At 49.9% G+C, this 20227-nt stretch overlaps 1 protein-coding gene across 2 annotated transcripts in view; it reads left to right on the top strand.

Moving 5' to 3' along the window:
- The window catches only part of Smo (smoothened, frizzled class receptor), a 30400-nt gene extending 10571 nt beyond the window's left edge, over positions 1 to 19829 (top strand). The window contains exons 2-13 of one of the 2 annotated variants that reach the window (XM_051151790.1): positions 11603 to 11715; positions 12515 to 12720; positions 13371 to 13580; positions 13756 to 13928; positions 14236 to 14455; positions 14553 to 14676; positions 15848 to 15940; positions 16323 to 16431; positions 17430 to 17615; positions 17939 to 18087; positions 18607 to 18741; positions 18990 to 19829. In XM_051151790.1, coding sequence (XP_051007747.1) covers positions 12574 to 12720; positions 13371 to 13580; positions 13756 to 13928; positions 14236 to 14455; positions 14553 to 14676; positions 15848 to 15940; positions 16323 to 16431; positions 17430 to 17615; positions 17939 to 18087; positions 18607 to 18741; positions 18990 to 19423 — 1980 coding nt within the window. In that variant the 5' untranslated portion in view covers positions 11603 to 11715; positions 12515 to 12573 and the 3' untranslated portion in view covers positions 19424 to 19829. The remainder of the gene's footprint in view (positions 1 to 11602; positions 11716 to 12514; positions 12721 to 13370; positions 13581 to 13755; positions 13929 to 14235; positions 14456 to 14552; positions 14677 to 15847; positions 15941 to 16322; positions 16432 to 17429; positions 17616 to 17938; positions 18088 to 18606; positions 18742 to 18989) is intronic. The other variant, XM_051151789.1, reaches the window with a different exon arrangement.
- Positions 19830 to 20227: the final 398 nt, after the last annotated feature.

The following is a 20227-nucleotide window of genomic DNA, read 5'->3' as shown; positions in this document are numbered from 1 at the left end:
AATACATAGATATTCACATGTATATACACATATATCTCAAAATTAATTCTTTTATTACTTTTAATATTCACTTATTTATTGTGGGGTGTGCATGTGGGCAGTCCCACACTCGATGACCTGAGTTCTGTCCCAAGTTGTCCTCTAACCTCTACAAGTACCCTATAGGATGCACACATTAAGTTTAAGAAGTCTGAATCCCCAGCACTTGGGAGGCTGAGGCAGGTGGATCACTGTGAGTTCGAGGCAGCCTGGTCTACAAAGTAAGTCCAAGACAACCAAGGCTACACATAGAAACCCTGTCTCAAAATACAAAACAAAACAAAAGTCTGAATCCAGTTGTTGTAGAAAATGTTATCTTAAAATTCTGTCAGTGCTTGGTCATAGTAGCACAGCACTTGGGAGGCAAAGGTAGGTGGATCTCCTTGAGTTCTAAACCAGCCTGATGTACAAAGTGAATTCCATGTGAACCAGGGCTACATAGTGAGATCCTGTCCCAATAACTAAATAACAAGGAAAAGATGTTAAAACTCCATGAATATAAAATCATATATATGTAATATATACTAATATTATTATAACACTGTCTTGTTTTTCTTTTTGTTTCATATTTTGTTAAAATATAAGAGAATCACGTGTAGCAGTAAGTGCTGGTAATTCCAGTTATCCTGGAGAATGACATCAGAGGATCCTAAGTTCAGTGCCAGTGTGGGAGACATAGTGAAACTCCCACCCCTAAACAAACAAAACATATACATATATATATATATACACATATATACATATGTGTGTGTGTGTGTGTTTGTGTGTGTGTGTATTATGGTGGCTCAGGTTATAAAGGTGCTTGCTACCAAGCCTGGTGAAGTCCATTTCCAGAACCCACAAGGTAGAAAGAGAGAGCCAACTCCTTCTGACACACTTAAACTGTTACACACACACACATGAATGAATAAATATAGCATAACTTCTAAAAAAGATTAATAGACAAGACTTTCCTTTTTCTGGATTCGTTTCCTTCTCTTGGAAGTTGTCCTAGTCCTAGTAATTTATGCATTTCTTATTTTACTTTTAAGCTTAATTGCCAAAAACAAAAAGGAAAAAAACAAACAAACAAAAACAACAGCCAGTCTTGGTGGTGTACAACTGTAATCCCAGCATTTGGGACAGAGGCATATGGATTAAATGTCAAGGTCATGCTTGGCTATGTGACATTCTGTCTCAAAATGCCAAAAATATATAGAATTAAAAAGCATTATTAAAAAACAAATAAAGCCAGACAGAACCTCACAGTGTAGCATTGCTTGTCTGCCTGGAACTTCCTATGTAGGCCTGGCTGGCCTTGAACTCACAGTGGGCTGCCCCTGCCTCCTGAATGCTGAGATTAAGGGTGTGCGCACCATGCATTGCCTTTAAGGACACGTGGCACATACATGTGGCATAGAATTGAAAAGAAACAAATTAGACTTCACTTCTGCTTCCTGGCACCCATTTTCTCTCAGAGGCAGCTGCTATTATTGGCTTTTTTGTGTCCTTTTAGTGATGCCTGGTGTATTTCTAGATGTCCTTCATCTTTCCTCAGGTTCCCCCAACAGGTTCCAGTCAACTGTGTTCACTTAACAATGCATATTGGACCATATTGGACATCATCCCATTTCAGTATACATGGTTCAGTTCTGAACTGTGTTCTATTGTGTGTTTAAATTTTTTTGTGTGTTATGGCTATATCTGAGTTAGTTTTCTCTTGCTGTGAAGAGATCAAGGCAGCTTATAAAAGAAGGCATTTAATTGGGGCTTCATTAACGTTTCTGGAGTGAGTCTATGATCATCATGGCAGACAGCATTGGTAGCAGGCAGCCTGGCAGGCAGGCATGCTGCTGAAACAGAAGCTGAGAACTTACGTGTTGAGACAACCACAGGCAGAGAGAGCACTAACTCAGAATGGAGTGGGCTTTTGAAACCTCAAAGCCCTCCCCCAGCAACACACCTGTCCAAAAAGGCCACACCTCCTAATCCTTCCCAAACAGTTCCACCAACCAGAACCAAGTGTTCACATTACCTCAGCTTATGGGGGCCATTCTCACCCAAACCATCACAGTGTACATATTTTGCCTGTGTGTATGTCCTATGCACTGTGTGCACGCCTGAGATAGTTGTGAGGTGCTATGTGAGTACTGGGACTCACAGACTATTCTTCTGGAAAAGCAGCCTTTGCTTTTAACTGCTGAGCCCTCTTTCCAGCCCTGTGCTGTAGCTGTATTATATTGCTTTTGAGGTGTGTGTGTGTGTGTGTGTGTGTGTGTGTGTGTGTGTGTGTGTGTGTGTGTTGCCGGCACTGGAAGCCAGGGCCTTGTACATACTAGGCAATTTTCTTTCCTTCTTTCTTTCTTCCTTTCCCTTTTTTAGATTTATTTATTTTAATCCCAGCACTTAGGAGGTAGAGGCAGTTGGATCACTGTGAATTCAAGGCCAGCCTGGTCTACAAAGCAAGTCCAGTCAAGGCTACACAGAGAAACCCTGTCTCAAAAAGAAAAAAATTTTTTTATTTTATTTTATTTTATTTTTTTTTTTTTTTTACTATGTATACAGTCTTCTGTCTTCCACAGGTTTGCCTGCAGGCCAGAAGAGGGCACCAAATCCCATTATAGATGATTATGAGCCACCATGTGGTTGCTGTAAATTGAACAACTCAGGACCTTTGGAAGAACAGACAGTGCTCTTAAACCTCTGAGCCTTTTTACCATCAATATATACTAGAAATGTACTTGCTCAGTATGCTGCTTTTCTTACAATTATATTATAATTATAATTACATATATGTGTAATTATAATTATATACTTTTCTTATAATTATAATTAAACAAATATTTATTTGTACATATGTGTGTGTGCACATTACATGTGCATGGTGCCCTCGGAGTTAAGAGGAAGTTGGCTCTCCAGGAGTTTGAGCTGGTTGTTAGTTTCCAGATGTGGGTGTTGGGAACGTAACTTGGGTTCTCTGGAATAGCTGCAAGTGCTCTTACCTGCGTAGCCATCTCTCTATCCTTATGGTTTTATTTTTTACTGTATTAAGTTTGTCATGTTTTTTGTTTGCTTGTTTTTGTTTTTGTTTATCTCATAGCTTCAAGTTGTTTGTATGTGTCATGCTTCAAAAGGTCATTCTCACTCTAAGGCTTAAATTTTTCCCTCAAAGACAGACATGACGACTTTACACCCCCAGCCTTGGGAGGTTCTCTCGTGTGGATTGTCAACAGTTCAAGGCCAGACTGATCTACATAGTGAGTCATATGCCAGACGAGATTATATAGGGACCCTGTCTTAAAAAACAAACAGCAAAATAAGGTTAGTTTCTTAGTTATTGTCCTATTGCTGTGACAAGACGCCACAATTAAGGCAATTTATGGAAGAAATTTATTTGGGGCTTACAGTTTCAGAAGGTTAGAGTCCCAGCCGTCATGGTGGGAGTCTGGTAGCAGCAGGCAGGCACGGCTGAAGCAGTAGCTGAGATCTATAAGCATGAGGCAGAGGGGAAAAGGCTAACCGGGAATGGTGTGGGCTACCTTAAAGCCTGTCCCCAATGACATACCTCTTCCAACAAGGCCACGTCCCCCAATCCTTCCCAGGCAGTTCTATCTACTAGGAAGCAAGTATTCAAATATATGAGCCTATGAGGGCCATTCTTGTTCAAACCACCACAGCTAGAGAAGCAGCTCAGTGGTTAAAGTGCGTGCTGTGCAGGAATGAGGACTTGAATTCAGGCCCCCATCATCTCTGTAAAAATCTAGGTATGGATGGGCACTGCTGTAATCCCAGTACTGGGAAACAGAGGCAGCAGGACCCCACAGGCTTAGGAGCCAGCCAGTTCACCAAGTCAATGAGCTCCAGGTTCAGTGAGAGGCCTTGTCTCAAAGCATAAACTGGAAGGTTGGTCAGATGGCCTAATGAGTGAAAGCACCCGCTGCCAAGTCTGAGAACTGTAGTCAAATCCCCCAGGACCCACATGGTGGAAGGAGAGGGCTGACTCCAGAAAGCTGCTCCAACCAAGTCCTGATCATGTGTGCACCCATGCACAGCCCCTTCCCCCAGCAACACAACTAAAATGTAACAATTCTTAAAGAAAAAAGTAAGGAGCTTGATGTTACTACACTCACACACACACACACACACACACACACACACACACACTTACAGAGAGAGAGAGAGAGAGAGAGAGAGAGAGAGAGAGAGAGATGTTTCTCATCTTTTCTTCTACTACTTTAATTATTAGATTATTTTAGGGTTTTTTGTTTTCTTTTTTCTTTCTTGTTTTGTTTTATTTTTGTTTTTTGATTGTGGAGGTGTTTTGTTTGTTTGTTCTTTTGTTTTTGTTTTTCAAGACAAGATTTCTCTCTGTAGCCTTGGCTGCCCTGGACTCACTTTGTAGACCAGGCTGGCCTCAAACTCACAGCGATCCACCTGCCTCTGCCTCCTGAGTGCTTGGAATAAAGGCGTGCGCCACCATGCCGGATATGGTAGGTTTTTTTTTATCTACCTGGAATTTTCTTTTTTTCTCTTTCTTCCTCCCCCCCCCCTTTCTTTCTTTTTTCCTATTCACCTTTATCTCTCTGTTTGTTCATTTGACATCCATATCACAGCCCCCTCCCTCCCTCCTCTCCTCCTGGTCCTACCCTACAACCCTCTTCCCCTTTTTCCCCCTCCCCTTCTCCTCAGAAGAGGGGAAGCCTTCCCCCCACAAAACCTACCCTGGCACAGGAAGTGGCATCAGGACTAAGTGCATCTTCTTCCATGAAGACCCAACAGGGCAGCCAGGTAGGGGAAGGTGATCCACAAACAGGCACAGAGTCCATGTCAAAGTCAGCCTCCACGCTAATTACTAGGGGACCCTCATGAAGACCGTAGGGGACCTAGGTCCAGTCTAGGTGCATGCTTTGTGTATGTAAGCCCCCATGGTCTTCCATTAGTTGACTCCATTGGTCTTCTTGTGGAGTTCTTACGCCCTCCAGGTCCTTCTATCCTTCCCCCAACGCTCTCACAAGGGCTCCACCTAATGTTTGCCTGTGGGTCTCAGCATCTGTTTCTAGCTGCTGCTGGGTGGAGTTTCTCCGAGGATAGTTAGGCTAATTTCCTGTCTGCAAGCATAGCAGAATATAGTTAATAGTGTCGAGGTGGCTCTCTCCCATTGGGGGGTGTCTTAAGTTGGGCCAGTCATTGTTTGGCCCTTCCCTCAATCTCTGCTCTATTTTTATCCCTGTGTACCTTGTAGGCAGGGTAAATTTTGGATCAAAGGTTTTGTGGATGGGTTGGTGTCTCCCCCCTCCACTGGAAGTCCTGCCTGGCTATAGGAGGTGGCCAGTTTCAGTCTCCATGTCCCCTGCTGCTAGGAGTCTCAGCTAGAGTCACCCCTATATCCTCCCAGGAGCCTATCCTGTCCTGGGTCTCCAGCTTATCCCAGAGATGTGCCCCCACGTTGGTTTTCCTTCTTTCTCCTAGCCCTCACCTCCCACCCCTGTTCTCCCCTGACCTGGTCCCCATCTTCGGTCCCCTTTCCACCCTCTCTACCCCCAGTTCTCTCTCATTATCCACTTCCGGTGTCCATCTGTTTCCCCTTCCAAGGCCCCTTGGACCCTCCTTGTTATTTAGCTTCTGTGGGTCTGTGAATTGTAGCATGGTTATCTGGTACTTTGTGGCTAATGTCCACTTATTAGTGAGTACATACCATGTGTGTCTTTCTGGGTCCGATTTACCTCACTCGGGATGATCTTTGCTAGGTCCATCCATTTGCCTGAAATTTTCATGATTTCCTTGTTTTTATTAGCTGAGTAGTACTACATTGTGTAAATGTTTCTTTAGCCATTCTTTGGTTGAGGGACATCGAGGTGGCATTTTTTTTTTTTTTTTTTTTTTTGTATATTATGAATAAAGCTTCTGTGAACGTAGTTGAGCAGGTGTCCTTGTGGTATGGTGCAGTATCTTTTGGGTGTATGCTCAGGAGTGGTATAGCTGGGTCTTGAGGTAGAATTATTCCCAATTTTCTGAGATACCACCATTATAAAAATTAATTTTTAAAGAAAAAAGTAAAGAGTGATAGAAGAAGACACTTGATGTTAATCTCTGGCCTGCACACTCAAACACACACAGAGAGAGAGAGAGAGAGAGAGAGAGAAAGAAAGAAAGAAACAATACCCCGTTGTTGCCCATCTTTTCTTCTACTACTTTAATTTTTAAAATATTGTACTTATTTTTTATCTACATGGAATTTTCTTTTCTAAAAAAATTATTATTATGAATTGTGTGTGTGTGTGTGTGTGTGTGTGTGTGTGTGTGTGCGTGTGCGTGTGAGTACAGGTGCCCAGGATGACCAGGGACGCAGATTCTCCTGGAACTGGAAGTCCAGGGCTCGTGAGCTTCCTGATGTGGAAGCGAGGCTCAGACCTCATGAAAAGCAGTAAGCCCTCCTAGTCACGGAGCTGTCTCTCCAGCCCCTTGAGTTTTCTTTGAAGTAAGAATTGGGGTTAGGGGCTGGAGAAACGGTTCAGAGGGTGAGAGCACTGACTGCTCTTCCAAAGGTCCTGAGTTCAATTCCCAGCAACCACATGATGGCTCATGACCATCTATAATGAGATCTGCCCTCTTGTGGCATGCTGAAACACATGCAGGCATACATGCAGGCAGAACATTGTATACATAATAAATAAACAAATCTTAATAAAAGAAAAAAAGAATTGGCTCCTCAATTGTTCTTAAGCGTCATCGTCTTTTGCTAGACATATTGGCACATGTCTTTATTTATTTATTGCCTAAAATTGTCATTTTATTTTATCCACTATCATGACAGTCAGTGTTGAGTTACGGCACAGCATGGCTGCTTCAGAGACTGAGGAAGCAAGCCTTCCCCAGGGCTGGGCTACCAGATTCCTTTTGCACTGGTGGCTGGGCACATGACTTTAATCCCAGTACCTGGGACACAGAGAAAGGGGGATCTCTGTGAGTTCCAGGCTAGCTTGACCTACTATCAAGTTCCAGGCCAGCCAGAGCTACATAGTAAGACTCTGTCTTTAAAAAGCAAAACTTTGTTGTTGTTGTTGTTGTTTTGCTTTTTCTTTCCAGACCGGTTTTCTCTGTGTAACAGCTCTAGCTGTCCTGGAACTTGCTTTGTAGACTGGGGTTAAAAGCACGCACCAAAACAAAAACAAATTATTTTTCCTTGGAGAATTTGTTTTTCAATTATGAAATAAAACATTTTAAATTAGAAAAAAGGGGAAAACAATGTCACAAAATCTTGAAAAATAACAGTTTTCTAAAACTGAAAAAAAATTTAAAAATTAAAAAAATAAAAACTGCTCCATACTTCTTAGAATACTCCAGGTAACTCCCCCTTCTGTATTTTAAATGTATTATTTAATAAACATTCAATAAAATCCACCTTCCCTACCTTGAGACAGAGTGTCGTATATCCAAGACTAGCTTTGAACTTTCTATATATTATTATCCAGGATGAACGTGAACTTCTGATTATCCAATCTTCATCTTGCAGACAAGGATTGCATGCATGTGCCCCTAGCCTGGCTCCCAGGAGGGGACTGCATGCATGTGTCCCTAGCCTGGATCCCAGGAGGGGACTGCAGGCATGTGCCCCTAGCCTGTTTCCCAGGAAGGGACTGCAGGCATGTGCCCCTAGCTTGGCTCCCAGGAGGGGACTGCAGGCATGTGCCCCTAGGCTGGTCCCCAGGAGGGGACTGCAGGCATGTGTCCCTAGCCTGGCTCCCAGGAGGGGACTGCAGGCATTGCCCCTAGCCTGGCTCCCAGGAGGGGACTGCAGGCATGTGCCCCTAGGCTGGTCCCCAGGAGGGGACTGCAGGCATGTGCCCTTAACCTGGCTCCCAGCAGGGGACTGCAGGCATGTGTCCCTAGCCTGGTTCCCAGGAGGGGACTGCAGGCATTGCCCCTAGCCTGGCTCCCAGGAGGGGACTGCAGGCATGTGCCCCTAGGCTGGTCCCCAGGAGGGGACTGCAGGCATGTGCCCCTAACCTGGTTCCCAGGAGGGGACTGCAGGCATGTGCCCCTAGCCTGGCTCCCAGGAGGGGACTGCAGGTATGTGCCCCTAGGCTGGTCCCCAGGAGGGGACTGCAGGCATGTGCCCCTAGCCTGGTTCCCAGGAGGGGACTGCAGGCATTGCCCCTAGCCTGGCTCCCAGGAAGGGAGTGCAGGCATGTGCCCCTAGGCTGGTCCCCAGGAGGGGACTGCAGGCATGTGCCCCTAGCCTGGCTCCCAGGAGGGGACTGAAGGTATGTGCCCCTAGCCTGGCTCCCAGGAGGGGACTGCAGGCATGTGTCCCTAGCCTGGCTCCCAGGAGGGGAGTGCAGGCATGTGCCCCTAGCCTGGCTCCCAGGAGGGGACTGTAGGCATGTGCCCCTAGCCTGGCTCCCAGGAGGGGACTGCAGGTATGTGTCCCTAGCCTGGCTCCCAGGAGGGGACTGCAGGCATGTGTCCCTAGCCTGGCTCCCAGGAGGGGACTGCAGGCATTGCCCCTAGCCTGGCTCCCAGGAGGGGACTGCAGGCATGTGCCCCTAGCCTGTTTCCCAGGAAGGGACTGCAGGCATGTGCCCCTAGCCTGGCTCCCAGGAGGGGACTGCAGGCATGTGCCCCTAGGCTGGTCCCCAGGAGGGGACTACAGGCATGTGTCCCTAGCCTGGCTCCCAGGAGGGGACTGCAGGCATTGCCCCTAGCCTGGCTCCCAGGAGGGGACTGCAGGCATGTGCCCCTAGGCTGGTCCCCAGGAGGGGACTGCAGGCATGTGCCCTTAACCTGGCTCCCAGCAGGGGACTGCAGGCATGTGTCCCTAGCCTGGTTCCCAGGAGGGGACTGCAGGCATTGCCCCTAGCCTGGCTCCCAGGAGGGGACTGCAGGCATGTGCCCCTAGGCTGGTCCCCAGGAGGGGACTGCAGGCATGTGCCCCTAACCTGGTTCCCAGGAGGGGACTGCAGGCATGTGCCCCTAGCCTGGCTCCCAGGAGGGGACTGCAGGTATGTGCCCCTAGGCTGGTCCCCAGGAGGGGACTGCAGGCATGTGCCCCTAGCCTGGTTCCCAGGAGGGGACTGCAGGCATTGCCCCTAGCCTGGCTCCCAGGAAGGGAGTGCAGGCATGTGCCCCTAGGCTGGTCCCCAGGAGGGGACTGCAGGCATGTGCCCCTAGCCTGGCTCCCAGGAGGGGACTGAAGGTATGTGCCCCTAGCCTGGCTCCCAGGAGGGGACTGCAGGCATGTGTCCCTAGCCTGGCTCCCAGGAGGGGAGTGCAGGCATGTGCCCCTAGCCTGGCTCCCAGGAGGGGACTGCAGGTATGTGTCCCTAGCCTGGCTCCCAGGAGGGGACTGCAGGCATGTGTCCCTAGCCTGGCTCCCAGGAGGGGACTGCAGGCATTGCCCCTAGCCTGGCTCCCAGGAGGGGACTGCAGGCATGTGCCCCTAGGCTGGTCCCCAGGAGGGGACTGCAGGCATGTGCCCCTAGCCTGGCTCCCAGGAGGGGACTGCAAGCATGTGTCCCTAGCCTGGCTCCCAGGAGGGGACTGCAAGCATGTGTCCCTAGGCTGGTTCCCAGGAGGGGACTGCAGGCATGTGCCCCTAGGCTGGTTCCCAGGAGGGGACTGTAGGCATGTGTCCCTAGCCTGGCTCCCAGGAGGGGACTGCAGGTATGTGCCCCTAGCCTGGTTCCCAGGAGGGGACTGCAAGCATGTGCCCCTAGCCTGGCTCCCAGGAGGGGACTGCAGGCATGTGTCCCTAGCCTGGCTCCCAGGAGGGGACTGCAGGCATGTGTCCCTAGCCTGGCTCCCAGGAGGGGACTGCAGGCATGTGCCCCTAGCCTGGTTCCCAGGAGGGGACTGCAAGCATGTGCCCCTAGCCTGGCTCCCAGGAGGGGACTGCAGGCATGTGTCCCTAGCCTGGCTCCCAGGAGGGGACTGTAGGCATTTGTCCTTAGCCTGGTTCCCAGGAGGGGACTGCAGGCATGTGTCCCTAGCCTGGTTCCCAGGAGGGGACTGCACGCATGTCCTGCTAGTCAGGGTTTATGTTATGCTGAGGATCAAACTTAGGACTTCATTTGAGCTAGGCAAGCGCCTTACCAACTGAACTATATCCCCAGAACCGTGTTCCTTTTCTTATAGTTTTGTAAATTTAGACAAAAGCATAGAGTTGTATGTTATTTTAAAAAACTTTTAAAATAAAAAACGTAGGAGTGTGTAACTGACTAGTCACCACATTAAAGATAGAGAATAGTCCCATCTGGTTTTATTCTTTATTTTAGAGCAATTTTTATTTGAATGTGCACACACATGCATGTGTGTCATGTGTCATGGTAGACATGTGGCAATCAGATGACAATTTAAAGGAGTTGGTTCTCTCCTTTCATCATGTGGCCCCAGAATTCAAACTCAGGCTATCAGACTTGATGGCAAGCTTCTATATCTCCTCAGCCATCTCACTGGCCCCTGTCAGCATTTAACAGACAATCCCCAATTTACAATGGTTCAGCTTAAACAATTTGTTGTTGTTGTTGTTGTTGTTGTTGTTGTTGTCCTAAAGATGGTGCAGAAGTGATGAGCATTAAGTAGAAATCATGCCACTACTTTTGAATTTGGATCCATTCCCAAGCTAGCAACATGCAGTCTGACTTTTCTCTCTAGATGCTGGGCAACAGCCATTAGCCACAGCCCCCACTCAGCCATTGGATCACATGGGGAAATAGCCAACATGCTATACGGAGCATACCGTGTTGCTAAACCTAACTTCCCAGTAGTTCAAGGGTTCTAAATGTGTTTACTTCTTAAAGTGTCTTTACTTTGTGATGTGTTAGTGAGGACGTATACTTCTCACAAGTCAAGACACATTGCACAGCCCCCTCACAGTGGCCTCCCAACTGCTCTGTTCTCCACATAACCTCAGGCTCAGACTTTCCAGGACTGGGCCCTACCTCTGGGTGATAGAGGTTCCCAGGTGGTTCTGACTGGCCCCAGAGGAGGAGCTGTTTCCTGAGGACATTGCATCATAACTGGCAGTACCTTTCCTGGCACCATGTGGTATTCTTGGAGCTGTGAAGCCTAAGACTGGTACTGAAAACAGCTTGTCTTTCTCAAGGATGTGCCAGACACACATATTGTACCATTTCTCACTCACCCAGTGTTCCACAAGGTAAATCTGTCATCTCCATTTTACCAATGAGGAGACGGAGGCTAGAGATAACGTACTTTGTTCAAGACCTCACAGCCAGGGTATGGTGGGCCAAGGTCAGTTCCCAGGCAGGCTAGCCACAATGTCCTTACTCCTCACCCCTGTACTCTATTGCTAACCCCCACCAAAAGAGCGGTTACCTGCCCCAGCTGGCAGTGGCACAGCTATCCAAAATGGCTCTCACACCTTCAGAAGATTCTTCTAGTACAACTTGCCTGGGATGTTGGAGTTCCCAAAGTAGGAGTGATTTTAGAGAGGCCCATGAGGGCAGAAAGCAGAGCAAACTGAGCTCCTGGGATGAACAAGTGAACCTAGGCTGGGCTGGGGCTTGGGGAGCCATCTGTGTCCCTGTGCTGACAGGATCTTTCCTCTCTCTGCACTGGACAGAACCTCTTCTGTTTCTCTCCATCTGACCTGTCTCCTCCTCTGGCTCTCGAGTTCCTGGCTCCTCTGAGTACCTCTTCTTAAGCCCCCATCTCTTCTCTCTCTGCCTCAGCTTGGTAAGAGGAAAAGGGGCTCTTGGGGCTGGGCATGGGGAAACATCTCTTGGTTCTAGGGAGTGGGCCCCACAGCCCTTCTGCATTGGGAGACAGAGGCCTATCGAAGGGTTTGAAGAACAAACACCCTGATAGTCCTAACCTGGGGTTCTCAGTCAGAGGCCCTACCACTCCCCAGCAGGGCATTTGAAAGTAGCAGCTGTTTTTAAGACTGTTAACTGAGCATTGAGCACTAGTGAATGACCCACAAGTTTGGCTTGCACAACGTACATGCACTCAGGTTACCAACATCTGATCAAGAATGAGACAGTGTGGGGCTGGAAAGATGGCTCAGCAATTAAGAGCACCCATGCGGCAGCTCACAACCATCTGTACCTCCATTTCCAGGGGCTCCGATACCCTCTCTGACCTCTGAGGACACCATACACGTGGTGTATACATGCAGACAAGACATTCTCACATAAGATAAGATATAGAAATTTAACCAAATTAGTTTTGAAAGAGCTACCCAGTGATTCTGCCCCGCCCCCTTCCAGCCCTTTTTTTAGTTGACATTTAGTTGGGGTGCATTTTTGGTTGTCACGTGACTTCAGGGCTCTGCTGGCATTTGGAGAGCAGAGCCTAGGGGTGCTCAGTGTCCCGTAATGCATGGGGCAGCCCTGTAGCACAAGATGGCCCTGTCCAGATGTCCTATTGAGAAATGGTATGGCGAAGGCTTAGGGGGCAGGAGCTACAACTGTATCAGTGGGTCAATGAGGAGAGGTCTTTGCCACAATGCACCCATACTGTCACCATTTCCCAGGCCTCCGGAATGCCCCCCGCTGCTGGGCAGTGATCCAGCCCCTGCTGTGTGCTGTCTACATGCCCAAGTGTGAGAATGACCGAGTAGAGCTGCCCAGCCGCACCCTCTGCCAGGCCACCCGAGGCCCCTGTGCCATTGTGGAGCGGGAGCGAGGGTGGCCTGATTTCCTGCGTTGCACTCCAGACTACTTCCCTGAAGGCTGCCCAGTAAGTGCTCTGTGGGGCAAGAGAGGGCATTCTAACCTTGGTACCGAGCAGCATTGAACTGGATGCAGGGCAGCCATAGATGTCTGCAGTCACGGGATTGTTGAACCATATATCCAAGCTTTAAAGCATTGTCTGGGCGCCCGTGGAGGCTTCTCTGTTGACCCGAGGTAGCATGTTCAGCAATAGCTTTTGAGTGCTCATGGTTAGGGTTGTAGTGTTACAGGGGTTATGAGTGACAGGAGCCTGCCTTCAGTGGTTTCTGTCACATGCAGAAGTTGGGGAAGACACACACGAAGCACGAGAAGCAGGAAGACAAGTGTGAGCTGGTGTGGGTTGGAAAAGAGACATCTACAGTGATAATATAACAACAGTGATAGCACTAATTATCATTTACTATGTGCAAATACCATTATGAGAACTTTAGCTTCTTTATTAATCTAATCTTCAGTCCTATCACGAGGTAGGGGCTACTCTCTCAGATGAGAAAAATGAGATAGAGCAGTCAAATAATTTGTCTGGCTGTAAAGCCACTGAGCAGCAAATGGGCCCCAGCCAGGGTACCTGCACTTGCCTGGTTTCTCAACAAGATCCTCAGCCCTGACTTAACCTTTCCCCTTGGCACTTCCTTTCTTTCTCCTTCCCTGTACCAGAACGAGGTGCAGAACATCAAGTTCAACAGTTCAGGCCAATGTGAAGCACCCTTGGTACGGACAGACAACCCCAAGAGCTGGTATGAGGACGTGGAGGGCTGCGGGATCCAGTGCCAGAACCCGTTGTTCACGGAGGCTGAGCACCGGGACATGCATAGCTACATCGCGGCCTTCGGGGCTGTCACCGGCCTCTGCACGCTCTTCACACTGGTGAGCAGAGCTTTGAGGGCAAGGGTGTGGACTGGCAGCCCAAGGAGCAGGGACTCTAAAGTGGAGGGGCCTGGGGAGGGGCCCACAGAAGAGTATGAGGGTGTCTTGGGTTCAGATCAGGGCATCTGCCGTAGAGCAGACCCTCACTTCACTGCACGGCCACTTCTCCCTTTAGGCCACCTTTGTGGCTGACTGGCGGAACTCCAATCGCTACCCTGCGGTTATTCTCTTCTATGTCAATGCGTGTTTCTTCGTGGGCAGCATTGGCTGGCTGGCCCAGTTCATGGATGGTGCCCGCCGGGAGATTGTTTGCCGGGCAGATGGCACCATGAGATTTGGGGAGCCCACGTAAGTACCTTGGGGACCCAGAGGTGAGGGTGGGACGAAAAGACTGTAATGTACATTTTCCACAAACGGAGGGGCTTGGGCTTTGCAGCAGCCATTCTACATAGGATTTAGCACTACCTTTTTGTATTCAATGCTACGACCAGGGCTTTAGCTTCAGCACTGGAATTGTCAGCATCCTTCAGAGATGTACCCCGGAGCCCTGGGGACCCTCACATTTACTAAGACTAGGACCTGGGGACAGGGTGGGTGGAGCAACCTGGCAGAAGAGTACAAGTGGCCTCCCCAAGGACACCCCATGTCTTCACAGCTCCAGCGAGACCCTGTCCTGTGTCATTATCTTTGTCATCGTGTACTACGCCTTGATGGCTGGAGTAGTCTGGTTCGTGGTCCTCACCTATGCCTGGCACACCTCCTTCAAAGCCCTGGGTACCACCTACCAGCCTCTCTCGGGAAAGACCTCCTACTTCCACCTGCTCACGTGGTCACTCCCCTTTGTCCTCACTGTGGCAATCCTCGCTGTGGCCCAGGTATACTGGTTGGGGGCCTGGGGACCTGAGTGGGGTGAGCTTGGAGGAAGGGCCGTAACTAACCTTTCTTCACATATCACATACCTTCCTGCTACAGGTAGATGGAGACTCTGTGAGCGGCATCTGTTTTGTGGGCTACAAGAACTATCGGTACCGTGCTGGCTTTGTACTGGCCCCAATTGGCCTGGTGCTCATCGTGGGAGGCTATTTCCTCATCCGAGGTGAGTGGTTCAGCCAGGGCGAGCCAGGTAACACAGTGAGGTGAGCACCTGCTCTGTGGAAGTAGGAATGGGAGCTTCCAGCTCTGCTGCCTTCCACTGACATGAGACCTAAACATTGATGCGACATAGAAGATGACTAGGTAGGCAGGGCAGCACTTTTGTGAGTACAGAAAAATGTGCCTTTTCCTCTAACGCCATGACCAAGGCGCTTGGCTTTTTTGAAGGGAACTTGGCCCGGGTCCCAGGCCCTCTCACCCCTTATGTACACATATGATGAATGCCCTGGGACACCTAGCTGGTCCACATGGATCATCTTGAGACCATTGCTTGTGTGCGTTCACACTAGTTTTATATATGTTGTCATAGTCTTGGAGCTTGGTTTCCACGTCATGCCAATCCCTAACATACACAAACAGTTTTCACAACATATACAGATTTACCAGTCCCTAATTTTCCCATCTCAATCTGCCACCCCACGATTTGCCTTGGTTTCTAGCTCGTTTTGCTTGGTTTTCTTTGTCAGTTTTGGTTTCCTCCCACTGAACTGTCAGCCTTCTGTTCAGCCTCCCTCCCAAACTTTCTGGCAGAGCATCCGAGCCTCTGGTGTATATTTCACGTCTGTGCCTCCCATACAGTAGCCAGTAACCATGGATGTTGAAACAAGGCCAAACTGAGATGCTTTTTGTATCTATAAAGAACACAGTGCATTTGAAATTTAACATGAAAAAGAGGGAAAAAACAAACTATATTACTAATAATTTGTTGTGTGGAATGCAGAGGTGGCTCGATTTTGGATATATTTGGTTTATAAAATATAGTAAAATATAGTTTCTTTTGTTAATGTGGCTATTTGAGATTTTAAAAATATGTCACACAATGTATGTCTATTGGGCAATACTGTTGTTGGCTCTGTTTCACATGTTTTCCATCAGAGTAGGTCTGACCTGGTTCCCTCTCTCTGTCCTTGACTGCTGTCTAGGCTCTGCCCCAGTTACCCAAGCACACTTGCAAACAGCTGTTCTCTCGTTCTCTGGTCCCCAACCTTTAAGTCAGGGTGGGCATAATTAGTCCTAGGACTCCAGTGCTATGGGACCTTCCTCCGTGTCCCTCACCCCCACCCCCAGGAGAGCAGCCTCTCCCCTGCTGACCCTTGAGCTCTCTTTCTTTTCAGGGGTCATGACCCTGTTCTCCATCAAGAGCAACCACCCTGGGCTTCTGAGTGAGAAGGCCGCTAGCAAAATCAACGAGACCATGTTGCGCCTGGGTGAGTGGTGCCAGGAGACTCTGCTCAGCTCAGTACTGAATTCTCCTGGGGCCTCCAGGGCACAGAGAAACAGTGGGGAGAACCAGGTATTCCAGGGTCAAAGCCAAGGTGTCGGTGATAGTGGAGGCAGCAACTCCCTGTAAGTGGAAGAGTCCAGGTCAGTGCCAAGACTACTTCCACAGGCCCGATCCCTCCCTGTGGCCTTCCATATTGCCTCCGTGTCCTTCTGGGTTTATTTGGAGCATGCAGTTCTTGACCTGAGCCTAGCCTATAGTCATGCTGGATTCAGATGCCTTCTGTATTCGGTGGGGGCAGAGGCCTTCCTCCCTGGTGCTGCTACTCTGTCTGTTGTGGTAATGGTTCCTGCCCCTGAACTCCACAGGCATTTTTGGCTTCCTGGCCTTTGGCTTTGTGCTCATCACCTTCAGCTGCCATTTCTATGACTTCTTCAACCAGGCTGAGTGGGAGCGTAGCTTCCGGGACTATGTGCTGTGAGTGAGGGGCCCCGGGCGTGGCTGTGGGTGTGGTCAGAGTTAGAGGTCCAGCCCTAAGGCTGCATTCGAATATCTGCTTATGGTCTTCCAGGGTCCTGCCTCAGATAGGCACAGCTTTCACATGGCTGTCTGCACCCCCTGGGCAGGATGTCCTGTGTGTTTGCAACTGTTCAGAAGCCAACCCATGCTCCTCTGCCTGATTCTGCACTTTCTCTGAGTCACTGCACAGGAGCAGGCCCTCTTGACAGTTCGGCAGCCTGGTCACCTTGGCCAGTTTTGCTTGAGCTTTTCTGTATCCCAGTGAAGGTGAACCAGAGCAAGCTGGGCATCTCCATTGCTAAAAGGATGCCTGCTGCTACTGGGAGCCATGGTTAAAACGTCCCGTAAAAGGGAGCCTCTGGCTTGGAGAGATGGCTCTGCTTTTAGGAGTGTTTGCTACTCTTCCATAGGACCCAGGGTCAGTTCCCAGAATCTGTACCTGGTAGCTCACAAATGCCTATAAGTCCAGCTCCAGGGATCCAACACCCTTTCCTGAACTCTGCAAGCACGTAGACAGAAGTGACATACACACACAAGACATACACATACAGACACATAAATATAAATAAGTCTAAAGGAAATTTTAGTAAAATAGGGGTAGGGGATGCTTGCCCTGACTGCTCCCAGATTGTTCATAAAGTTTCCCCCTTTCAGTCTGGGAAACTGTAACCAGTGGGGATGCAGGACTCTTGTCCCAGAGGCTTGATGTGAGACTCAGACATCACTAGTTTATAAACGCTCCTAGATGACTCCAGAGAGTGTCACGAGGGGCTAACCGTATAGCTCAGTGGTAGAGTCTAGCACGAATGAGGCCCTGGTTCCATCCTCAGCACCCGCAGGCACAGACACACAGACAACACATCCAACCAGAAGCACCATGAGAATTACGCAGTGGGGCTCGGGTGACTTCTTACTGGATTCCGGTAGCCTCAGCTGCTGACAATCCCTCACCGCAGATGCCAAGCCAACGTTACCATTGGGCTGCCTACCAAGAAGCCCATTCCTGACTGTGAGATCAAGAATCGGCCAAGCCTCCTGGTGGAGAAGATCAATCTATTTGCCATGTTTGGCACTGGCATTGCCATGAGCACCTGGGTCTGGACCAAGGCCACCCTGCTCATCTGGAGGCGCACCTGGTGCAGGTGGGGTCAGCAGCCATCGAATCTTGTTCTTCCTGTCTTACTCTTAGCCTAATGTCCTCACTGGAGGCCTTGACTAATCCTGCTTCCAAAACACAGGCTGGGGCAACTGTTCTCCAAAGCACAGCTTAGCTATGTGGCTAACTTCTTAGCAGCTCACTACTGCCCTCTAGTGACAGATTCTGTCCCCCATGAGGTCTGGGCCTGAACTGAGTCTGAGAGCCAGTGCTTTGCTGGGAGGGCCTGCTGGAGCCCTGCTTTTGAGGTGTGCTTTGAAAGAAAGCTGCTGCTCTTCAGCTTGACAGCCCCACCTCTCCTGTTCTCAGGTTGACTGGGCAGAGTGACGATGAGCCCAAGAGGATCAAGAAGAGCAAGATGATCGCCAAGGCCTTCTCTAAGCGCCGTGAGCTGCTGCAGAACCCGGGCCAGGAGCTGTCCTTCAGCATGCACACTGTCTCCCATGATGGGCCTGTGGGTGAGCCTCAGTCTGTTCTGTCCTCCGGCTGAGAAACTTGGCCTCCACAGTACCGAGCCTAATTCTAGTCAGGATACCTGAACGTCTGGCAAACTGAGGAACGAGGCACTTGCATTCACTTACACTCTGCTCTAGTCTTCCCTCTTGGCTGACCTGTCATACCTCCCCCTCCCCACCCCAAACCACCCCATCCCCTGCTCACTGCACCCCCTTTCTTCCCTCGGCCTGTTCACTGGTATTGCAATTCTCTGAGGACTCTGCTCCCTCTCTCTTCTTCTCTGCCAGCTCCAGTGGCTTTTCTAGGCCAGGGTAAGTCAGGGTGCTGGTACTGGACTTATGACCTCAAGTTATGGCTTTTGAGGATCAGAGGCCACTCCCCTCAGATTCTGAATGGGCAAATATCACTGCTTGCAGGGTGGACTTGCTCTGCCAGCTGCAGTGGGAAGGACTGGCTGGGAAAGATGAATGATGTTACCTAAAGGAGGAGTCACTGTTCTTTCTTTCCTTTCATCCTCGAAGCGGGTTTGGCTTTTGACCTCAATGAGCCCTCAGCTGACGTCTCCTCTGCCTGGGCCCAGCATGTCACCAAAATGGTGGCTCGGAGAGGAGCCATACTGCCCCAGGATGTGTCTGTCACCCCTGTGGCAACTCCAGGTATGAGGGCTCTGTCTTTTGCAGGAAGTGATGGGGACACAGAGGCTAGGAGATCCTGGACTGAAGTATCTGCGGCTACGGAGTGGGGTGGGCTGGGGAGGAAAGGTCCCAGAGGATCTGAAGGAGGTGCCAAGGTTTGGGGAGCCTAGAGTGATGGGCCCCAGAGCTCAAGAATAGGGGATTGGGGGAGGGAAGAGTGGCATGAACAGAGTTAAAGCCCCAGCCCGTGTTCTTTTTCCTCCGGACAGTGCCACCAGAAGAACAAGCCAACCTGTGGCTGGTTGAGGCTGAGATCTCCCCAGAGCTAGAGAAGCGCGTGGGCCGAAAGAAGAAGCGAAGGAAGAGGAAGAAGGAGGTGTGCCCCTTGGCGCCAGCCCCCGACCTTCACCACTCCACCCCTCCCCCTGCCACCAGCGCAGTTCCTCGGCTGCCTCAGCTGCCCCGGCAGAAGTGCCTAGTGGCTGCAAATGCCTGGGGAGCAGGGGACTCTTGCCGACAGGGAGCCTGGACTCTAGTCTCCAACCCCTTCTGCCCAGAGCCCAGTCCCCGTCAAGACCCATTTCTCCCTGGTGCCTCAGCCCCTAGGGTCTGGGCTCAGGGCCGCCTCCAGGGGCTGGGATCCATTCATTCCCGCACTAACCTAATGGAGGCTGAACTCCTGGATGCAGACTCAGACTTCTGAGCCTGCAGGGCAGGGCAGGTCCTAGGACAGGAAAGATGAATGCATACCCTTCTGAGAGCATACCCCTGGGTCTCATCGGACAGAGTCTATGTGCCAAGCACCTGCCTAGAAGAGTTGTGTATGTCTGGCTGGAAGCAGCCAGACCATGGGAACAAGCTCTATCAATGATTATGACCATTGGTAGGCCTCATGGCAGCCGCAGGATGCTGTAGCTCAGGGCCCTTGCTTCTGCCCACCAGCTAGTCTGGCTAGTAGAGTCAGTCTCCAAAGAGCTTGTACTAGGGCAGGAATGGCAGAGGCAGGGTGACAGTGCCCAGCATGGGCTGTGGTGGCCAGAGAGGCAACCAAGCCCACGTCTGGCAGATGAGGGCTGGCTGCTCTTTTCTGTGCCAGGGAGTGTCCTATTCTGGCATGGCACTCTCAGACCAAAAGTGTTTATTGTGTCATTTGTCCTTTGTCTGAGTAGGGACAGGACTTTTTTCTTCCTCTTCTGGGTAGTTGTGGATGCCCACTCCTCTAAGGGCTATAACTGCTCACAACAGATGGCTCTACCCAAACACATCCTCTGCTGTCTTGTACTATCCCCCACAGTTACATCTCAGTTCCACCAGACCAACCTCTTCCTGTTTAGCACCCTAAAACTACAACACACACACACACACACACACACACACACACACACACACACACACACACGTCCCTTACTGCTGAACTCAGTCTCCAGGTGAGAGACTGGTTCAGCTCCAGGCCTCTGAGAGACATGGTATTTCTTCCTCACAGCATGCAGTGGGGATGGACCCTCTG

Source organism: Acomys russatus, chromosome 10, assembly GCF_903995435.1.
Source record: "Acomys russatus chromosome 10, mAcoRus1.1, whole genome shotgun sequence".
Classification (NCBI taxonomy): Eukaryota; Metazoa; Chordata; class Mammalia; order Rodentia; family Muridae; genus Acomys; species Acomys russatus.
Note: the sequence above shows the minus strand (reverse complement) of the source record. Positions and strands in the feature narration are given on the sequence as shown.